This window comes from Pinus tabuliformis, chromosome 6 (genome assembly GCF_031772625.1).
Source record: "Pinus tabuliformis cultivar Carrire ecotype Pingquan chromosome 6, CPIR1, whole genome shotgun sequence".
Taxonomy (NCBI): Eukaryota; Viridiplantae; Streptophyta; class Pinopsida; order Pinales; family Pinaceae; genus Pinus; species Pinus tabuliformis.
The window spans coordinates 474153464-474174987 of record NC_142292.1 but is presented as its reverse complement, the minus strand read 5'-3'; the positions used below and the strand labels follow the sequence as shown (position 1 = coordinate 474174987).

The 21524-nt window shown below is 36.9% G+C and overlaps 1 protein-coding gene across 1 annotated transcript in view; it reads left to right on the top strand.

Annotated features, from left to right (window-relative positions):
• Positions 1-19581, top strand: part of LOC149259363 (30-kDa cleavage and polyadenylation specificity factor 30-like) — a 45140-nt gene extending 25559 nt beyond the window's left edge. Inside the window, exons 5-6 of the mRNA XM_089453970.1 lie at positions 19327-19395; positions 19486-19581. Of these exons, the coding sequence (XP_089310096.1) occupies positions 19327-19395; positions 19486-19581 (165 nt within the window). The remainder of the gene's footprint in view (positions 1-19326; positions 19396-19485) is intronic.
• Positions 19582-21524: the final 1943 nt, after the last annotated feature.

Here is a 21524-nt window from a genome sequence, read left to right as displayed (position 1 = left end):
CTTCAACCACAATATGGTAAAGGTTCACATCTGCTTCACTTTTGGTGAAGCCCAACCCAGTGAAATAGTTATCGATCCTAGTGTACCCAGCACATGGTGCTTGTTTCAGCCCATACAGTGATTACTTGAGTCAGTACACATGTGACTCTCTTTTGAAGGTCTCAAATCCTTCAGGATGCTCAATATACACCTCTTCCTCAATCATGTTGTTGAGGAATGATGTCTTTACATCCATTTGATGTATCTTCTATCCCATCTACGATGACAGTTCTAGAATGGATTTGATTGATGAGTACCTTGCTACAGGAGAAAAATTCTCATCGTAATCAATCCCCTCCACATGTGAAAAACCTCTAGCCACAAACCTGGCCTTGTGTTTCTCCACACTACCAATTTTTTTTTGCTTTACCTTGTAAAGCCATCTAGAACTCACCATTGACTTGTCCATCGGTCTTGAGACCATATCCCAAACATTGTTTTTGACAATAGTGTCATACTCCTCAACCATGGCATCAACCCAAAATAGTTGTTGCACTTCTTCCCCAAAAGAGGATTGCTCAGTCTCTACCCATCCACTCATCAGAGCCATGTAGCCAATGTATCTCTCCGGTGACCTCCTCTACATGCGTTGTGATGTAGGTGCTCCCACATTCTCTCTAGTGTCATGCAATAACCTGTAAACCTCTCTAGTGCGCTTTCTCCTATATTTGGAAGAATTTGCATGAGTGGGTGTCTCCACTCCCTGATCCTCTGCATATGGTTTCTCCACATCATCGTTCCTCCTTAGGAGATAGAAGCTCCTCAACTGCATGTAGTTGAAGCTCCCTCTCAAGGTAACATCTCATGGCCTTCTCTTCATCGAATTTTACATCTATGCGAACCATTGTCATCCTATTGGCTGGAAGGTACACCAGATAGTTGTGAGGTGTATCAGTGTACCCCAAAATATCCCCAATTATGTTGTTGGCTCAAGATTCTTCTATGGATCTATGATTACATGGCAATAGACTTATGAACCAAAATTCCTGGAGTGTCCCACATCTGGTTTCTTCCCTGAAAAGGACTCTTTTGGTGTACTTATAACAAAAAATTGATGAGGGATTATGTTCTAAAAATAAACAACTGTGTTGCATGCTACAGCCCACAAGTGTAGTGGTATGCCCTAATCATGCAACATCACTCATGCCGCTCCTACGCTTATGTTTTACCTTTTAGCCACCCCATTTTGATGTGGGTTATGAGGTGTTATCAATTCTCATCGAATGTATTCTGATGCACAATTTTTTTTTAACTCATTCGACACATACTCTCCACCTTTATCACTCCTGAGAGATTTAACCTTCCTTCCAGTATCTTTCTCGACTAGTGCTTTAAATTCACAAAACCTTGCAAAAATCTTATCTTTCTTCTACATGAAGAAGATCCAACACTTACGAGAAAAATCATCAACAAATATAACATAATACATGTGCTTGGCCATGGATGTTATCAAGAACAGTCCACACACAAATGAGTGAACTCGATCGAGGATCACTTGTGCTCGACTATATTTTTCATGAAAGGAATATTTGGTGTACTTTCCCAATGTACACCCTTTGCATGTGTCAACCTGCTCTAGTGTACCCTTGGGAAGACCGGTAGAAATTTTTTGCATGATTTTCAAAGTGCCATCATGCCAGTGACCTAGCCTCTTGTGCCACAACTCACCGATGTCATGGCTCTACACATTCTTTGCTTTTGTGCTCAAGGCAACACAATATTCTATCTCTAACTTGTAGAGATTTTTCACTCAAACCCCTATCCTCTTCACCTATCCTATGGCTATGTGATGAAGGAATACCTTTCCCATACTAAATATCACATCATAGCCTGTATCCTCCAACATAGAAACAAATACCAAGTTCTTCTTAAAACTAGGAACATACATAACATCTCATAAAGTGAGGGGAGAACCCGACTCCCTCTAAAAGGTAACTGTATCGAGGCCAGTAGTGCTATACCTCCCATCATCACCCATCTCGATATGCATCTAGAGATACTTCTCTTCCAATTTAATGAATAACTCTTTGTTACTGGTCATATGGAAAGAAGCTCCATTGTCAAGAGCCTCACCCACCGCTCCTCTTGAGGGCTTCTTACCAGCCTTCTTGAGTGGGCACTTTGTGGAAAAATGTCCCAGCTCGTGACAGTGAAAGCACTTGACTTTCAATATGTCCTTCTTATTTCCTCCTTGACAAGAATCTGATTTTGAATGGGATGACTCCCCCTTACCTTTCTTTTCCTTACTCGCTAAGGCACAATTCTCCTCATCATCAGCTTTTGATGAGGATTTGTCTCTAGTGTTTCACCGAATCTCTTCTTGTAACAAATCAGACCACAATAGCTCCCAATCTAGTAGCTTCACCCTCCAAATAACTGAGTCCTGGTAACTGTACCAGCTCTTGGGAAGTCCTAGAAGTGCTAAGCTCACTGTATCATCTTCGACAATAGTAATCTCGACACTTCCAAGCTCATCCCGACAATGGGTGAAGTTGGTCAAGTACTTTGGAATTGAGTCGCCCTTCTCCATATTGATCTTTCTAAGTTTTTCCTTCAATACCAACTTCCCATGGTCACTAATATTTTGAAACAGGTCCGTCAATTCCTTCCACATTGTGTATGGAGTTTCCTTACCGTGGAGACTCGAGACAATGTGATCTTGAACTCCTTCAAGGATAATCCTTATTGCTTTTGCCACACACTTTCTCCATTTAACTAGATCTTTAGCATCAGATTTTTGAGAGTTAGAAATGTCATGAGTTATGAATTCCTTGAGGCCATTGTCTTCCAACACTACCTCCATCATGTCCGTCCAAGCTATGTAATTTTATCTACCCTTTAGGGCATCCTCAAGTCTCAAGTCGTAGAATGGCATATTGCTGACTTTGAAGTATGAACTTGAAAATTCGATTTCACCTGCACAACAAACTCGAATTCTCCTCTTCTATATTGTCTTAAACTCCTTTGCCATGTATATTTTTACTGTAGATTCAACAACTTATGTGATATGCTAAAACACAAGACAAGAATCTACTCTACTCTTCAGCGGAAACCAAAATTTATCGATGAAAATAATAAGTCGAAAAGGAAGAATATCAAGCAAACATAACAAAATATTTCTCTTGGAAAAACAACTGCTAAAAGTCCTGACTATCTATATTGCATTAACCAGAAGATATGAGAATAAAATACAATGCTTGTTCAACCCGAACAATTTCTGCACTAGTACAATCTATCTCTCTACCTCACAAACATTAGGGGAACTTTTAGGTCTAAATGGACCTCCTAAGAAAAATGTACAACCAAAATAAACTTTATAAGAACCCATATGATTTAAAATGATGATGTCAACCATGGGGGATGATTCACCATTTTTGGAGTAAAAAAGTAAAAGATTATAAAATAATAAAATAATAAAATAATTTTTTCAACTCCTACTTTCAACTTATCTCCCTAAGGTTTTAATCAAATTTCGAGCGGGAGTACTCATTGGATGCAAAATTTAATTCCTCATCCAAAGAGTACCCATGTTGCATACTTTTGATGGACTCTGCTACACAAAAAATGATAAATACATGAAACAACATTATTGCAATCACGTTTTTCATGTATTTCCCATTTTTCGTGTAGTAGGGTCCAATGAAATTATGCAACATGGGTAATCTTTGGATGAGGAATCAATTTCTGCATCCAACGACTATTTCCAGTCGAAATTTGAGTAAACCCATAACGAGATAAGTTGAAAATACGAGTTGAAAAAATAGTTTTTACTTTTTTCCTCTAAAATTTGATAACGTAGTATAATATCATTTGATTATTTCCACTATTATTTTATGATTTCCTTAGGAGGCACATTTTAGACCTCAAAACTCCTCTAATGCCAGCTCAATCCAACACTTAGCCAATTCTGTTGCTTGCCAAGCCCCTACTTCCTTGCACAATTCCTAAGAGAAGTAACCCGTATTTAATTGGGAAATCCACTCTCCATAACTGTGCAATCCATCAATAGGCCCTCAAATGATTGCATGCACCATCTGTACAACTTGGAAAATTACACAACTGATAGTAAATTGTTCCTGAACTCTAATCTCAACTGGGTCTTCCTCTAAAATGACATGCATGAGTTATTTATGAGTGAATCTTCAGTTAACTGGTGTGGTACTAAGGATGCACTAGTGCTTGTGCCCACTACTAGACCTCTTACTAGTTCTTCCAATAGTTAGAACTAGTTTAACTGAATATAACTCAGTTAGACTAAGCTATCTAATTACAAGTCAAAATAACTCAACCTGGACCCTTAAAATTTAGGGATCACTCTACATAACTCTAGATATATTTCCAACTCAAATTTCCTAAGTCAATTAAGTTGATTTAACTTAATTAACTATTACAAATTACTATGAGAATAGAATTTCGATTTAATTCAAAATTGAATTCAAGGAATTAAATTGCAATTTACTGTTGCTATTTTTAACACTCAACTACTTACCAAAACTACCATACAAACATCTTCAACAATATCTGATTACTGATAAACACCAACTATACTAGAAAACATTAATTACTGATCAAATCACCAATTATACGAGCAACATCACCATAAAATCCTCTACAAAAACACCATTCAAACCATATCACCAATTCACTGCTTCTAATATCAAATTTGATCTTTGATTCACCTTTGATGCATACTTTCATTATGCATCATGTTGCACCAACAACCTCCCGCTCTAAAAACCAATATGGTTGCGCTCTTGGACACACCCCAAACTTTGCAAACTCTTTTTTATGCTTATAAAGGAAATTGGACTGATATTTTTGGAATTAAGAATTTTGTTATCTTCCACGTTGATCTTTGCATGAATGTCTTATTTTTTTTCCTTTGTCCTGTTCAATTGAGTCATAGGCATCTACGCTTCAAGTCATCATACTCTCCTTACATGTTTCTGCTTGAGAAACTGAACTTAACTACTCAAATTTACTTTCTAGAATTCCTATAGGTTTTAGCAAAGGTCCTTTAATTCTATCGAATCTCTAAGTTTGGCTTAGCTACCAAATTTGCCATTGCACTATTTTTTCTTCCATTCTAGGTTGCCGACTCATTCATGCCTTCTTTAGTTCTAACTTTTAGTGATCCTCCACTATATATGTTCTTGGGCCCATGGCTTAAATTATTTTAATAAAAATCAAGACTATACATCCATAGCCCGCAATTTCTTTATATTAGCCCCAAAGTACTTTATAGTTGTTGACCTGCTCATGCGAAGGAGTTAAGCCTTTTTCAATCTGAATGTGGTGTTTTACCTTGTAATTATCTCGAAGGCCCTCGGTTCATTAAACATAAGACACCGCAAAACCATGACCTAGGCATGTTCTCTTTCACCTGAAGGACTGTCACTTGTCAGCCATCTTTCCTGTTCCCTAGGCTCATCATCCTGGCTATTTCTCTTTTTGGCCCTTTGTTTTTCCACTTGGGTAGAGCCTTCCAAGATTTTTTCTTTTCAGGATTTTTCTTCCAGGTAAGTGCCTTCTGAGATCCTACTGGGAGTTACTTCCAGGTTATGTATTCCATGCCATCAAGGATTTTTTCTTCTAGGAAAGTCCTCCTATGTTTTTGCGACTACCCCCAACTTCCTGGATTTTCATCTCCCAACTCCCCAACTTTGCGTTGCATACTTTTCTTCCAGGGAAGTACCTTCTAGTCTGCAACTGCCCTAGCTTCCGCGCTACACACTTTTCCTCCAGTTCTAGACTTTTGACTCTCAGCTTACCAACTTCCTAGCTTCCTGTTTGCCTAGCTCCCCAACTCTCGACTTCCTGGCTTTATCACCCATGCACACTTCTTAGTTTCTTCCTGGGAAGTATTTTCCAGGGATGTATGTTAACGGGCTCCATCGACGACCAATGGAAATTTTTTCCGTCGCTTTATTGTCAAGCCACATCCGCCTGATCCTTATATTTTGCTACTTCGCTAAAGAATTTACCATGTTTGGAAACATGCTAAACTTTCTTGTTCCAAGGGGTTCTTCTCTAGTTTAACTCTGCAATCTTTGATGTTGGGGATCCTTCATTTGACTAGTCATAACTTTTAGTCGAAGAGGTCATTTCTGATCTCCCATATACCACTGAAAATATGTTTCAGAGCTCTATCCATTTGAGTGGGTCTCAACTGTATTTGAGATGATATATTGTACAAGAGATGGCTCCAAAGTCTACACGCCTTAACAAATTAGCTACACAATTTTATTCACCATTCTTCTTGCAAACATCTGAGATTTGCAGCACCTTGGCCATATGTGTGTTGATCTTCTTTCTTCTTGCAGTATTCTTTGCTTTTTCCATTGTAGTATCTTTGATCTAGATACACCACCATTGACACCACTTATCATCTTTGTTGCCTTTGCCATCAATGCTTTGCTTTTTCCATCAATGACAATGTTATCATTTCTTTTCCTTTGCCATCAATGACAACATCATCAATGATTTTCCTTTTCCATCAATGACAACGTATTTACAACCAAAACAACTACTATTGACACTTACATGGGATTTAACATTCCATATGTCTCAATGATTGACTTCAAAGAAATTTACTGTTAATGTTGGAGAGCAAGAGAGATAATGTATGGCATCTACTATAATAGCTCGAGCTAAAGATTTGAAGCATCTACAATTTCAACTGCCCTTTTCATACATGTGAAAAGATGACAAACTAATAGGGGTGATAATAAGAAAGAAGGAAATAGTTTGAAATTGATCACAATGAAGACTATTTATAATTGACTTCATTATTCAATTCAACATTGTTGCATTGTCACCGTGCATTCAAAATTTTTACTTCATCATTTTTCATCGTTAAATTTATTAATAGTCTCTATCATCTCAACAAACCGAGGTAATTGAACACAATTAAAAATTAAAGTGACCAATTTAATCTTAAACATATTTAAAATATCAGAGTAATTAAATGTTCAACAAATTTTGTGTCATCATGTGCCACTGAAACCAACCTAGACCCATTTTAACCCCAAATTTATCAAGCACTGAGAAGGATCAAATCCGTCAAAGTGCAAATCTTTCCTCATGTTTACACTCAAAAAAGAATTTTACACCTTGAAATATTTGATCACGTTAAACACTTTCAAGAGTTAAAATAAATCTAAATTAATTTTATAAAAATAATATTTTAAAATTTTAAAATACTCTATAAAATATATATATATATATTTCTTAAATGGCTTACAATATACAACTAAGTTTTAAAAAAACTAAAACACTGCACGAAAGAATTGGAAGCAATCTTAAAATAGATAATATAATATAATCTTTCACTATATTAATAATAAAATTTTAATAAATTTATAAATCTATAAAATATTAGTTTTATATATATAGTTTTAAGTATTTAAATTTAAAATATAGGTTATATATATATATATATATATATATTTGAAATTATATTTTCCATGGTATAATTAATGTTCTTGGTATGATATATGTTTTTGGGTCAAAACAACAAAAAAAAAATATAATAAAGATAATATTTTTTATAATATTTACATTTTTTTATAATACTTTTACCAATAATATGTACTTATTTTTCTATTTAATATTTGTTTTTTATGAAAAAATAATTGGTAATAAAAATTATTATAAAAAATATTATTTCTACCTAAAAAGTTGTTAATATGGATAGTGATTTTTAATATATTCTTCTAAATATGTTATTATGTTAAATAGAAAATTTAATGTTAAATAGAATGAAAAACAAATCAACTTTATATTGATCTTATGCATAAAATTATTGTTATTGTTATAGAAACAATCTTTTTTGCTTTAAGAATTATAAGGTTTTAACGATAAGGTTTCACTACTCACTTAAATTTTAAAGCACAACAGTATTATAAAATTGAAGAGTTGAACATCCTAACCGAAATGTTATGCAAAAATCTCAAACAAAAAAAATGAGATTATTAAAAATATAATTATGAAAATCAGAGAGAGAGTAAGGACTCTTCTACATAGGAAGAGGGGGTAAATCAAGATTTGAGAAAGGAAAGCAACAATGTTTTCTTTTTAGAAACCACCCTTGTCACCTAGAAATCTCAAAATATTCATAGAACCATGTTTAAGTGCATACACAACATGAAATCCAAATGAAGTCCATACCATAAAAAGATTAAAAAAAGCATTTACTAAGTGATTCGAAATTAGCCTCTTATTACATAGGTCATATCAAATTTTCTTGATTTTAGAGTTTGAAGCTACTACCTTTGTTAACTAATTCACTTGCCCAACATATACTATAAAATCCTTGTAACCAATTTGACTTCCCTCCTAATAAATTAAAAATATTATATTAACTTGCATTTTAACATATATCTAATAATTATTATTTTCTTAACATATATTTAATAATTAATATTATTTTTAATTGCCTAACCTAAACAACTACACTATTTATAGTTACTTAAAACATAACATGACTTTTGAATGTTTAACAACTACACTATTTATAGCTACTTAAAACATAACATGACTTTTGAATGTTAAAATATATTTTTATTGGAATTATCATTTGAAGTTCATTGGGAATAAACTTAAAAAATTGCAATTGTAACATCACACTTCAGTTTCATAAACCATGGAACCTAATTTAATAATGTCAAATGAACGAGAAGCTGATTCACTCTCAAGATTTACGAGTCTAATTAATGAATTCGTTCGCGTAAATGTAGCGTCTAAAAGAATCACCCAGGTCGAGGCTATTGGTTCTACATGTGGACAAACTAATCAACGAAGGGAGTTGCATTTATACAGTGATTCATGCACGTACAATACATTAAACAGTCAGGCGCAGTTTTTCTATTGCATTAAACAAAACAATCTTGCGAGGATGTGAAAAGTACACTCGTACTGTTATTTTTTTGAATTTTTTATTTAAAAATAATCATTGAATTATGCACAAGTATGTATTGTTAGAGATTTCTCGAAGAGAATTTGTTATTTTTTTAATTTTTTATTTAAAAATAATCACTCTATCATTCACAAGTATGTAAGTATGTATGGTGAGAGATTTTTTAAAGAGAATTTAGTTCATTTTATAAGTAATTATTTTTACTTTATCCATTATTAGGGACTAAAAACTTGTGGTCTATCCTAAATATTTTGGAAATTTCTAACAATATCAACAACTGTTTGATCTCCAACTACTTATAAGTACTGTATTATATTTATTTATTTTAATTATGTTTTATATTACAATTTTTATCAATTAGGTGTGAAGACCAAGCGTCCTCACTTATCTATTGAACTAAAAACCTCCCCACTTTGTTACAGTATTAATCTCAACGCTTATTCACGACGCCGACAAACCCTGTTCTTATGACGACGAGCTCACTATTAGTCCGCGGGGTAATCAATAGTCGGTAAGAGTCAGTGGAGATTCTCTGGCTCATGGATGTATAAATAATAGTGATGGCTAATGCAATAATCTAGCTCACTCGATGAGTCCTCTAACATGGTATCGGAGCAATGTTTAAGTAAGCTCGGTGGAGTGAAGAGTTGAGGGCTCGGTGTTCTGTTGAAGAGTTGGCATGTGAGTCAACATAGAGCCTTTAACGTGCCCACGATGCATCCCAGCTTGGTTTCCACACTCAAGAACCTCATATCCCAGCAAAACATGGAGGATGACCTGCACTTTTTGCAGATGCCTCATCATGGTTCGAGGACATATGCCTCACTTCCGAGGATGGGTTTCTGAACTATCAGTCTAAAGTAGGGTTCCAACCACCCGTAGAGTAGCAGGGAAACAACGACCTGCAAGAAGATCCAGGCACAACGGAAATCCACGCAGAGTCCCAAGGTGGGTGGGGACGACGAGGATCAAGAGGATCGTCAAATCGCGATTGTGCCAATTGATCTGATCCAAAATAGGCGGCCCTTTAAGTGTGCCTACAACGGTTGTGACAATGCTTTCAAGAATCTGCAGACATTGAAAATGCATCACAAGACTCACTACATGGACGATGCTGGAGAAGGGTCGTAGATCTTCCTGTTGTAAGGTGTGAGGAGTCATGAGGGCTCTGTGGTGTGGCGGTGGGTAAACATGAAGCCAATGTGGAAGAACGGTCTAGAGAACTCACAGCGTATGGAAAAGCCATTGAGTTGAGTACTCTCAAGTTGGAAAGTCGTGATGCCTAGTTGTAGAGATGTTATGCTTCGTCACATGGCCAAGTGTTAGCTGCTATGCATGCCAAAGGAGCATTAGCCGTGAGTAAGAGGAGAGAGGATCTGTGTGTGATTAGTTTTGTGATTGAAAGAGGTTGCAGTGGCCCACAAGGTCAAGCTTATTTGTGGGTAGATCTTCGTGTGTGGAGAAGTTGTCGCAGCATTGAAGCGAGAGAACGTTGTGCCCAAGGCGAAGGAGCGTCTGTCAACAGGAATATCTAGTTTGCCTAGTTATGCATTTGGAGGAGAACCCTTAGTGCGTTTTGGATGACTGGTGCAGCGTGAAAATTTTAACGGCCAATTGAATGTGTTGTGAGAGTGTGAGCACTGAGCTATGTGGAGCCCTAAGAGCTGTTTTAAGTGGGCGTTGTGCGCTGGAGCTGTGTGATGTTTGTGTCACTGCAACTCCAGAGGGCCGAGATTTGTGAGGGTTGTGAGGGTGGAAGCAGAGTAATTATGTCAAGTGGTTGAATCTCTGTGTTTAATTGCAGTGGAGGCAGAGGCCCATTACGTGGAGAGAACCTTTGGTTCTTAAATTAAAAATGTGTAGTGTTGAGGTTGTGAAGAAAGCTCTTTTTGAAGTTGTGATGAAAGCGCTGGAGCCATGAGGAGCCACCTAGAGAAGCGACCAACGTTAGCGCTGCTAAACAGTTAACTTTAAATTGACATTGCTCTAAACTTGATGTTTTCAAAGTTGCTCCAAATTCACTGTTTGTGAATTTGTAGCATTAGGATATGGTATGTGTGAGCTCAGTGGAGGCGTCAGAGACGTGTTGAGAGGAGGAGAAGCTGAAGTGTGAGCGTGAGAGTCCATAGCAACATTGAAATTTATTGTGAAGCCTATTGATTAGAAAGGCGGGCAGGCTATTCTGTGTGGCTAAGGAGACTGTGGCTTTCATTAAATCCGCAATAGGGCCCTATGCACTAGAGAGTTGTATTTTCAATCAAGGAAATTGTTTTCCAAAGGAGTAATTCATTGTGTTTGGTGGGCGTTGAGGTTTTTTGAGGAGCTTCTTCGCACATGGAGGTCAGCCATAGGTTGTGATGTTCAATTGCAGTGTGTGATCCAATGCATAATCCTTTGTTTGGTGTGGCGTTGTATGATGAGGATGCTAAGATCTGGTGTCGAATATTTTCTGGTAGAAGAGAGCATCCTCTGTTTTTGTGAACCTGTGGCGTTGTAGGCCAGTAACGCTTTTGTGTTCAATGTTCTCACAGCTTGGGTTGTGAGCTGTTGTGAGGCCGCTAAGTGTGAGCCAAGTGTTTGCCTTGGCAGAGCAGCGAGCCTGTGAGCTATGTGAATCAAGGAGCCTGAAGGGCAACGTAGATCATAGAGAGTTTGTAGTGGAGTGTTCGCAGATAGGAGTGTTTGCAACCGAGTGCCCGCTGAAGAGGATTGTACCAACTGTGGCCCCTGTGTGGCGCAAAGATTTTCCAGTGTAGTGTTGGCAGATATCAATATATGTAAACGAGTGTCCACTGAAGAGGGTTGTGCCCACTATGACGCCTGTGTGGCGTAGATCATAGAGAGTTTTCAGCGAAGTGTTGGCAGATAGGAGTGTCTGCAACCAAGTGTCTGTTGAAGAGGGTTGTGTCGACCGTGATGCTTGTGTGGCGTAGATTACAGAGAGTTTCCAGTGGAGTGTTGGCAGATAGGAGTGTCTGCAACCGAGTGTCCACTGAAGAGGGTTGTGCCAACCATGACGCTTGTGTGGCGTAGATCACATAGAGTTTCCAATGGAGTGTTGGTGTAGAAATTTTGAATAATAAACACTTATTCACAGAGATTATCCCGATTATACACTATTGCGGAATACATGCACAATACGTAATCTCCTCTATGTTGATCATCAATTTAGCAGCATTAAAAATAATGAAACATCAATCGCATGCACACATTAACACAGTATGTAACTCGGGGAAAGCATACAGCTAAAAACCCCACACTATCTGTATATTATAATGATTGAGAACATGTAACAATACATAGTACAATACTCCTCACAAGTACTCAGTATTATCTCCACCTGTTACACATAAAACTAGCTCAGATCCAAACAAGTCACAGGTTCAAATCTCCTCCGTCGCTTTGCCTGCCTCCACTGCACAATCCCAAGCGAAAATCACGTGAGCACGGGCTATAATTTACTTGGTATTGGCCCACACTGCGCATTCCTCATTAGCATAACTCAATCCCATTGATTGTGCAAGATCTCATGCACAACTATAGTCACAACTGATAGCAATCTCAACCTCTAACACCTGTCTCCACTGAATTGTATATGCACTAAGTTAACTGATGTATTCTTCAGTTGCTTTATGAGTTAATAATTAGTGAATTAATTAACATTTAATTCACACAACTCATCACTAGTGTATTCTTTAGTTATACTAAAATACATCTAGTTCAACCAAGTCAAACTGAACACAACTTCATCAACTCCACCAAACTCAACCACATGAGTTCTAACTGAAATCCTGCATGTAATAGCTCAACTGACCCACAAAGAAAGCATATTTCCTTCTGACAGCTGCATGTGCCACATCTGTAGCTCAAATTGAAGTGCTCCAATAGGATAAGCTAATGTTTATAGTCCAAATATTATTATGAGACAATAATATTCGACTGTTCTATTTTTAGCCTAGCAGTCTAAAAATAGAAACCTGCCCATATGTCTAAAAATAGAAGTCCATCTATTTATACCAACATGACCAATCATCCACAAATAACATACTGCAACTCATAGACCATGATCCATATGTCTAAAAATAGACTTTGCGCCAAAAATAGCCTGCGGGCCCACTTAGTGAAGGCGAATTCTTTCCACTAAGCTCCATCATCTTGTTGCATTCTCAACACTCCCTCTCAACAAGATATGGATTATCAGCAACCCCTATCCTGCCTCGGTGGTATTCGAATTTTCTCTTAGTGAGCGCCTTCGTCAAGATATCAACATCCTCATCCTCCGTTGTAATGTATGAAAGTAACACGATTCTCCGCTGCACACAATCTTTGATATGATGGTACCTGATGTCAATGTGCTTAGATATGTCATGAAATATAGGATTAGCTGAGATTTTAATGCAACTCTGGTTATCACAGTAAATCACAGTAGGCTCCAAGTAAGAGCCACACAACCCGACCAGAATCTTCCTCATCCATATAGCCTCGCATGCAGCCAAACTTGCTGCCATATACTCGACCTCTGCTGAACTGAGTGCCATGGATCTCTGCTTCCTATTGTACCAAGAAACTGTTGTTGACCTGATACTGAAGACCCCTCCTGATGTGCTCTTTCTGTCCGTTGGGCTCGCTGCCCAATCTGCATCTGTGAAGCCACATAGCTTCACCTCATCCTCCTGTCTATACCACAATCCATATCCCGATGTGCCTCTCAAATAACGCAATACATGCTTGCCTGCCTTCCAAAAGAGCTTGGTTGGCTTAACCATAGCTTGTGAAAGCTGGTTAACAGCATAGCATATATCGGGTCGTGTATTGACTAGATACATAAGCGACCCCACCAACTGTTGATAAACAGTGGCATCCACTTCTTCTACTGAAGTGGCATCCTCCTTCCTCCAACCTCCAGGAAGAGGAGTATCAACAGGCTTGCATCCATGCATGTTCAACTTCTCTAGTATCTCCCCAGCATACTTACCCTGAGAAACAAATAGTTCATCATTGCGCTGCCAGATTTCCAATCCCAGGAAATAATGAAGGAGGCCCAAGTCCTTCATTTCAAACTCCTTAGCAAGATCATCCTTGCATGAAAGTATCAACAACTCATCACCTGTTAGAATAAAATCATCTACATAAAGTACAATGATAAGCAACTTACCGTCCACCACAATCTAGTATAGGTTAGGATCCGCTTCACTCTTGGAGAATCCAAGTCCGGTGAAATAACTGTATATCCGTGTGTACCAAGCACGTGGTGCTTTTTCCAACCCATACAACGCTCTCTTGAGCCTGCACACATGCGACTCGCTACTGAAGATCTAAAAACCTTCGGCCTGCTCTATGTACACCTCCTCCTCAGTGACTCCATTGAGGAATGTAGTCTTCACATCCATCTGATGAATGTGCCATCCCATCCGTGCTGAGAGAGTAAGAATCATTCGTATGGAAGAATACCTTGCGACAGGTGCAAAGGTCTCCTCATAATCGATCTCCTCTATCTGTGAAAAGCCTCGGGCAACAAATCTTGCTTTGTACTTCTCCACACTCCCATCAACTGCCTGCTTAACTTTGTAGATCCATCTTGAACCCACCACTCATTTCCCTTCCAGTCTAGGAACAATCTCCCATGCACTGTTTCTGACAATCGAATCATACTCTTCCACCATGGCGTCTACCCATGTGGGATCCTCCACAGCTTCCTCGAAAGAGGATGGCTCAGTCACAACACATTTGCTCACAAGAGCCATGTATCCATTGTACCGCTAGGGTGACTTTCTCTACCTGCGTTGGGTTGTAGGTGGTCCTATAACTTTCTCTGCATCTTGAGCCAGTCGTTCAGCTTCTGTCAAGCGCTTTCGCCCTCTGATGGTTGGTGCTGCATGAGTGGTCTCTTCCACTCCATGAACTTCATCTTGTGGCTGATCCACGTCCTGAAGCTCATCCTTAGGAACTAATAGCTCCTCATCTGCATGCAAGTGTGGCTCCCTCTCAAGCGAACACTTCATGGCTTTCTCCTCCTGAAATTTTATATCCCGTCGCACAACAGTCTTACCACTGTCTAGCAAATACACACGATAGTTTTGGGATGTATCAGTGTACCCCACAAATATCCCAACCTCTGCAGTCGGCTCCAACTTCTTCCTGGCATCCTTCGTCACATGCATGTAAACGTTAGCACCAAAAATCCTCAAATGAGAAAGATCAGGCTTCTTACCAGAATAACCCTCCTCGGGTATACTCATGCCAAGTATCCTGTGAGGACAACGGTTCTACACATATACTGCTGTATTGCATGCTTCCGCCCACAAGTGAAGGGGTAGGCCCTGATCATGCAACATCGCCCATGCAGCACCCACGATCGTTCTGTTCTTCCGCTCAGCAACCCCGTTCTGCTATAGGTTATGGGGAGCTATGATCTCTCTTCGAATCCCTTCTGCACTGCAGAAATCCTTGAACTTGCCATAGATGTATTCACCACCATTGTCGCTCCTAAGAGCCTTCACCTTCTTCCCTGACTCCTTCTCGACCAGTGCTTTGAACTCACAAAACTTTGAGTACGTATCGCTCTTCTTCTACATGAAGAAGATCCAACACTTACGAGAGAAATCATCAACAAAAATCACATAATACCTGCGCTTTGTTGTCGAAGTTACTGAGAAAGGTCCACACACGTCTGTGTGAATTCTCTCAAGGATCGTCATGGAGCGACTATCCTTCTCGTGAAAGGTGGCTTTCACAAACTTTCCCAAAGTACACCCCTTGCACTGATCTGACTGCGCAAGAGTGCCTTTAGGAAGCCCTGTAGTGATCTGCTGCAGTATCTTCAAGGCTCCATGGTGAAGGTGACCCATCTCCTGTGCCACAGCTCGCCATCATCCCGGCTCACCAATCCTTCTGCCTTGCATGCCATTGCTGCACAACCATCTACATGCAACTGATAGAGGTTCCTCACTCGAACCCCTATCTTCCGGGTTTCTCCAGTTGCCTTACTGCGCAGGAAAGCCTTTCCCTCGCTGAAAACAAAATCATATCCCTTATCTTCTAACATCGCCACAGAGATAAGATTCTTCTTCAATCCTGGAACATGCATCACTTCCTTCAATACGAAGGGTTTACCAGACTCCCTCTCAAAGGAAATGGTACCGATACCGGTCGCACTGTATCTACCATCATCGCCCATCTCGATGTGCACTCTAAGATCTTTGTCCTCCAGATCAGAAAAAAAATCTCGATCTCCTGTCATGTGAAAAGACGCACCACTGTCCATGCAGGCTGGACACAATGTGATCCTTCACGCCCTCCAACAGAATCCTTCGACACTTTGTTGTCTTCTTTTGCCAAGCATCAACCTACGCAGTATCAGTAGGCTTTGGGACCTCAGCCTCTATGAACTCCTTCAGCCCATTATCATCTAACAGTGCCTCCATCATGTCCTTCCATGCAATATAGTTTGAGCTGCCCTCAAGAGCATACTCCAATCACAATCCGTTGAAAGACATTGCCACGTTGATACGAAGAAAACACTACTGCAAATTTGAATTCCACCAGTTCCAAAGTCAACCGCCTCTGATCTAGAATTCGTGAGAACAAAGTATTTCTCGTACAGAGATTGACTGTAAGGGATTTTATTGGATATCTCACCTTCCAAAGGAAGGATGAATCCAGAGGTTACCTGACCCGATTACAGACTCTACCTGAAGAAATAAAATGTAAACACTTTCTGAATAATAGATCTGATGATCAACAACTCTGATACCATGTAGAAATTTTGAATAATAAACACTTATTCACAGAGATTATCCCAATTATACACTATTGCGGAATACATGCACAATACATAATCTCCTCTACGTTGATCATCAATTTAGCAGCATTAAAAACAATGAAACATCAATCGCATGCACACATTAACACAGTATGTAACCCAGGGAAAGCATACAGCTGAAAACCCCACACTATCTATATATTATAATGATTGAGAACATGTAACAATACATAGTACAATACTCCTCACAAGTACTCAATACTATCTCCACTTTTTACACACAAAACTAGCTCAGATCCGAACAAGTCACAAGTTCAAATCTCCTCCGCTGCTTTGCCTGCCTCCACTGCACAATCCCAAGTGAAAATCACATGAGCACAGGCTATAATTTACTTGGTATTGGCCCACACTGCGCAGTCCTCATTGGCATAACTCAATCCCATTGATTGTGCAAGATCTTGTGCACAACTATAGTCACAAGTGATAGCAATCTCAACCTCTAATACCTGTCTCCATTGAACTGTACATGCACTGAGTTAATTTATGTATTCTTCAGTTGCTTTATGAGTTAATAATTAGTGAATTAATTAATATTTAATTCACAAAACTCATCACTAGTGTATTCTTTAGTTAGACTAAAATACAACTAGTTCAACCAAGTCAAACTGAACACAACTCCATCAACTCGACAATTAACTCCACCAAACTCAACCACATGAGTTCTAACTGAAGTTCTGCATGCAATAGCTCAACTGACCCACAAAGAAAGCGTATTTCCTTCTGACCGCTGCATGTGCCACATCTGTAGCTCAAACTGAAGTGCTCTAAGAGGATGAGATAATGTTTGTAGTCCAAATATTATTATGAGACAATAATATTCGACTGTTCTATTTTTATCCTGACAGTCTAAAAATAGAGACCTGCCCATATGTCTAAAAATAGAAGTCCATCAATTTTTACCAACATGACCAATCATCCACAAATAACATACTGCAACTCATAGACCATGATCCATATGTCTAAAAATAGACTTTGCGCCAAAAATAGCCTGTGGGCCCACTTAGAGAAGGCAACTTCTTTCCACTAAGCTCCATCATCTTGTTGCATTCTCAACAGTTGGTAGATAGGAGTGCCTGCAACTGAGTGTCCACTGAAGAGGGTTGTGCTGTATGAAACGAACAACAAAAAATGAAAGCCCTTTTATCAAGTTTTTTTTTAATGTATTGTTGTAAGCTTTAGTTGACACTGAGACCATCAGAGACTTTAAAGTTTAGGTCATCATGATTAAGGGGAAATGTTAGAGTATTAATCCCGATGCTTGTTCATGACGTTGACAAAACTTGTTCTTATGACAACAAGCTCAATGTTAGTCAGCAGGGTAATCAATAGTCAATAAAAGTCGATGGAGATTACTATTGATTCTTTGGCTCGTGGACGTATAAATAATAGCAATGGCTAATACAATAATCAAACTCACTTTGTGAGTGTGGAAATCTCTAACAATGTCAACAACTGCGAAAACCTCCAATCTCCAATCGCCTCCAATCTCCAATCGCTTATAAACACTGTATTGTATTTATTTTTTATATTACAACTTTTATAACTGAAATGTAAAAACAAAACATCCCTACTTAACCATTGAACCACAAACCTCCCCACTTAACTATTAAATCACATCCTCAAAACTTATTATAAATTATCTTTATTAACTAGATAAAAATTCTATCAGAATTTGTCCTTTTTTCCAACAAAGCTTGCACGATGCTGATGGACTCCATTTTGATGTATGATTCCTGAATCGTATCGTGCCAAATATAATGAATGATCGACATCACCTTCTGAACGTTAACTATTACTTGCATGTTATCATCCCTAAGCTAAAGGTCCTGCTCATTTCTTCCTTCTGAGCCCCAAACCTATCCCTGTTGTCCACTCTTAGGTAATGCCATATCGGAGGATGGTAAATGTGTGGCAGAAACTATCTTTTTCCTTGTGCTGCTTTTTATGCCGGCGAAAACACTGACGCAGAGAGACCAAGTTGACCAATCTATGTTACAGGAAAATTGTTGTTTTTTCGAATCTGTGTTTTTAGTTAGATCTCACTAAATCAGGAACAAATGAATAGAAAAGTTGTTTCCCAGTAAAGATGGTTAATAAAGACATGAAGAATGTAAATTTATAGCTTTAAAAAAGAAAAAGAGAAATTATAGTTTTTGTGGTGAGCACTTTGCTAAACATATGGTCAACGGTCAACGGGAAGTTTCAAATTTAAGAATTGATTTTTATTGAAGTTTAAATTTTCTTTCTTTCTGCTTAGCAAGTGGAATGGTGGATTCATTATTTAAGACATTTTTTTTTTATTGTAGATTTTTTTAATTTTATTTGGTTAGCCAGTTTTAGCCAGTGGAATGTTAGGTAGGTTTTTATTTATGGCATTTTTATGTCGATTATATTCAGCCATATTTAAAAATCTAGATAGTTAATAAAGTTTAAATAATTAATTTATTTTTTTCATTATATTCGAAAATATTCCCAAAATCATAATCAACATAAATTCAAAATTAGATAATTCTATTATTGATACAAACTTATCTTAAATTGTGTGCAGCAATGTGAGTTACCCTTTCGAAAGACCCGACATTTGGTCCATCCCTACAATGGCAACTTACCTGTACAGGTGTTTATATCTTCTCATTATTTGTCAATCTCACTGGACAACTCTAGTAGTATTCAAGGATGACTTACTAAACGTGTTTTCTCTGTACAGATTAGCCGAGATTGCCAGGAATTAGAGCCTTCAGTGGGACAGCAGTTGGTTTCGCTGCTCTTTCTGGAGAAAGATGTAAATTTTGTGGTAGGGTAATGGTTTATTGTGATCAAGGAGGAATCTAGAATCCATGGAAATGATATTCAAGTAAATTCGTTTTACCAAACGCCATCCATGGTATTGCGCTGATGAAGCAGTTTTGGGCTCACGCAAACATCTTTATTACAGTGAACAAGCCTTCAGTGGGACAGCAGTTGGTTTCGCTGCTCTTTCTGGTAGGGTAGTGGTATGGTTTATTGTGATCAAGGAGGAATCTAGAATCCATGCAAATGATATTCTAGTTAATTCGTTTTACCAAACTCCATCAATGGTATTGTGTTGATTAAGCAGTTTTGGGCTCAGGCAAACATCTTTACTACAGTGAACAAGAGGTTTATAAGATATTAGGCTATAAGGTTTATAAGATACTAGGTTATATGGTTTTGGTATGTGCAGTTGAAGTATTATGTCAAAATAATGGATCTGTTTTGATTTAGAATGAATTCAGCAATTATATAAATTTGTGTTTTTATATTTAATTTTACCTAATTTTTTTAAAATAAAAATTTTAAGCGAATTAATGTTTGTTATTAAAAAATTAATAATATTTAATACATATAAAAGATAATAAATCTTATATTTTATAAATAAGTTTATATTTATTTTAAATAATTAAAAAATTAAATAAATAATATATATATTCATTTAAAACGAAAATATTAATTTTTTTAGTGATTTAAAATTCAGTCTTTAATATATTATATATAATTAAATAATAAAAAATTTATATATAAAAAAAATAAAATCCCTTGATTAATAAATAGATACAAGTTTTAAATTAGTATTACTTAAATATATTATATTGTATATTAAATTAGTATTACTTAAATATATTATATTGTATATTATGTGATTTTAATTTTTTTATGAAATGATATTTTATATATTTTAATATATAAAATAATTTAATATTTAATATTATGAATTTGTAAGTATTTGAAGGTTGCCAAAGAAATGTAATCGGTTTTACATGTTTTTTTTTTAGTGTCCCCCTCTTTAGTTGTTATGATGTTTTGTGTTAATTTTTTTTGTTTCAAATTGACAATAAAATAATTATATGATGATGTATTTATATATTGGTTTTTTATGTTTTTTTTGGCAATCATGTTTAACTTTAGTTATCGGGTTGCTTTTTCGCATTTTTTTTTTTCCATTGGTTCTTTTTTGGCATTGCCTGCAATTCATTGTTTATTTTGCCTTAAAAAAACCAATGGAATTCAACTTATACATGTGCAAGTTAGGAAATGTTAATTGGTTGAATTAGATGTTGTACGGCCTCCGATTCATTGAATAATTTCACTTGTATTGTTGTTATATGTATGGTCGCTAATGGATGAATTAAATGATATTTAAGTGTAATTGGATGCAATTTTGTCAACTAAGGCAGCAATTTTGATGGCTGCAGCAAAGGTTATATGTATATAAAGAATATAGGATAAAATTTAATATATTAGATATAAAAATATATTTTAATAGTAGTTAAATTTACTCTCGTTAACCTGTACAATAAGTACTAGAATGTAAAAAAATGACTCTCAACACGTTAAATTGTTAAATTTCTATTAGAAAGAATATAAAGAATGGAAAAGAGTAAAACCTAAATCTGGGAATTGCTATAATATTATTGACGTGGTAAATTTGTTTAATCAAAGTTTTATATATAAAAAGAACTGTGAAAATATTAATTTTTAACTATTGTTTATTTAATAAGTAAGTAATTTATATAGTTTTTAAAAATAAGTTTATTTTAATAAACTTAAGAGATAAAATATGTTTTATGTATCAAATAAGAAATAGGTTAAACGAGGATCTCAACTATGGACATAACGATCTCAAACAACTATAAATGGTTGGAACGAGAATTTCAACAACCATGATGTTACATAACTCTAACGTTCATATTAGTTTCTTATTACAGTACAAATGAAAAATACAAGAAC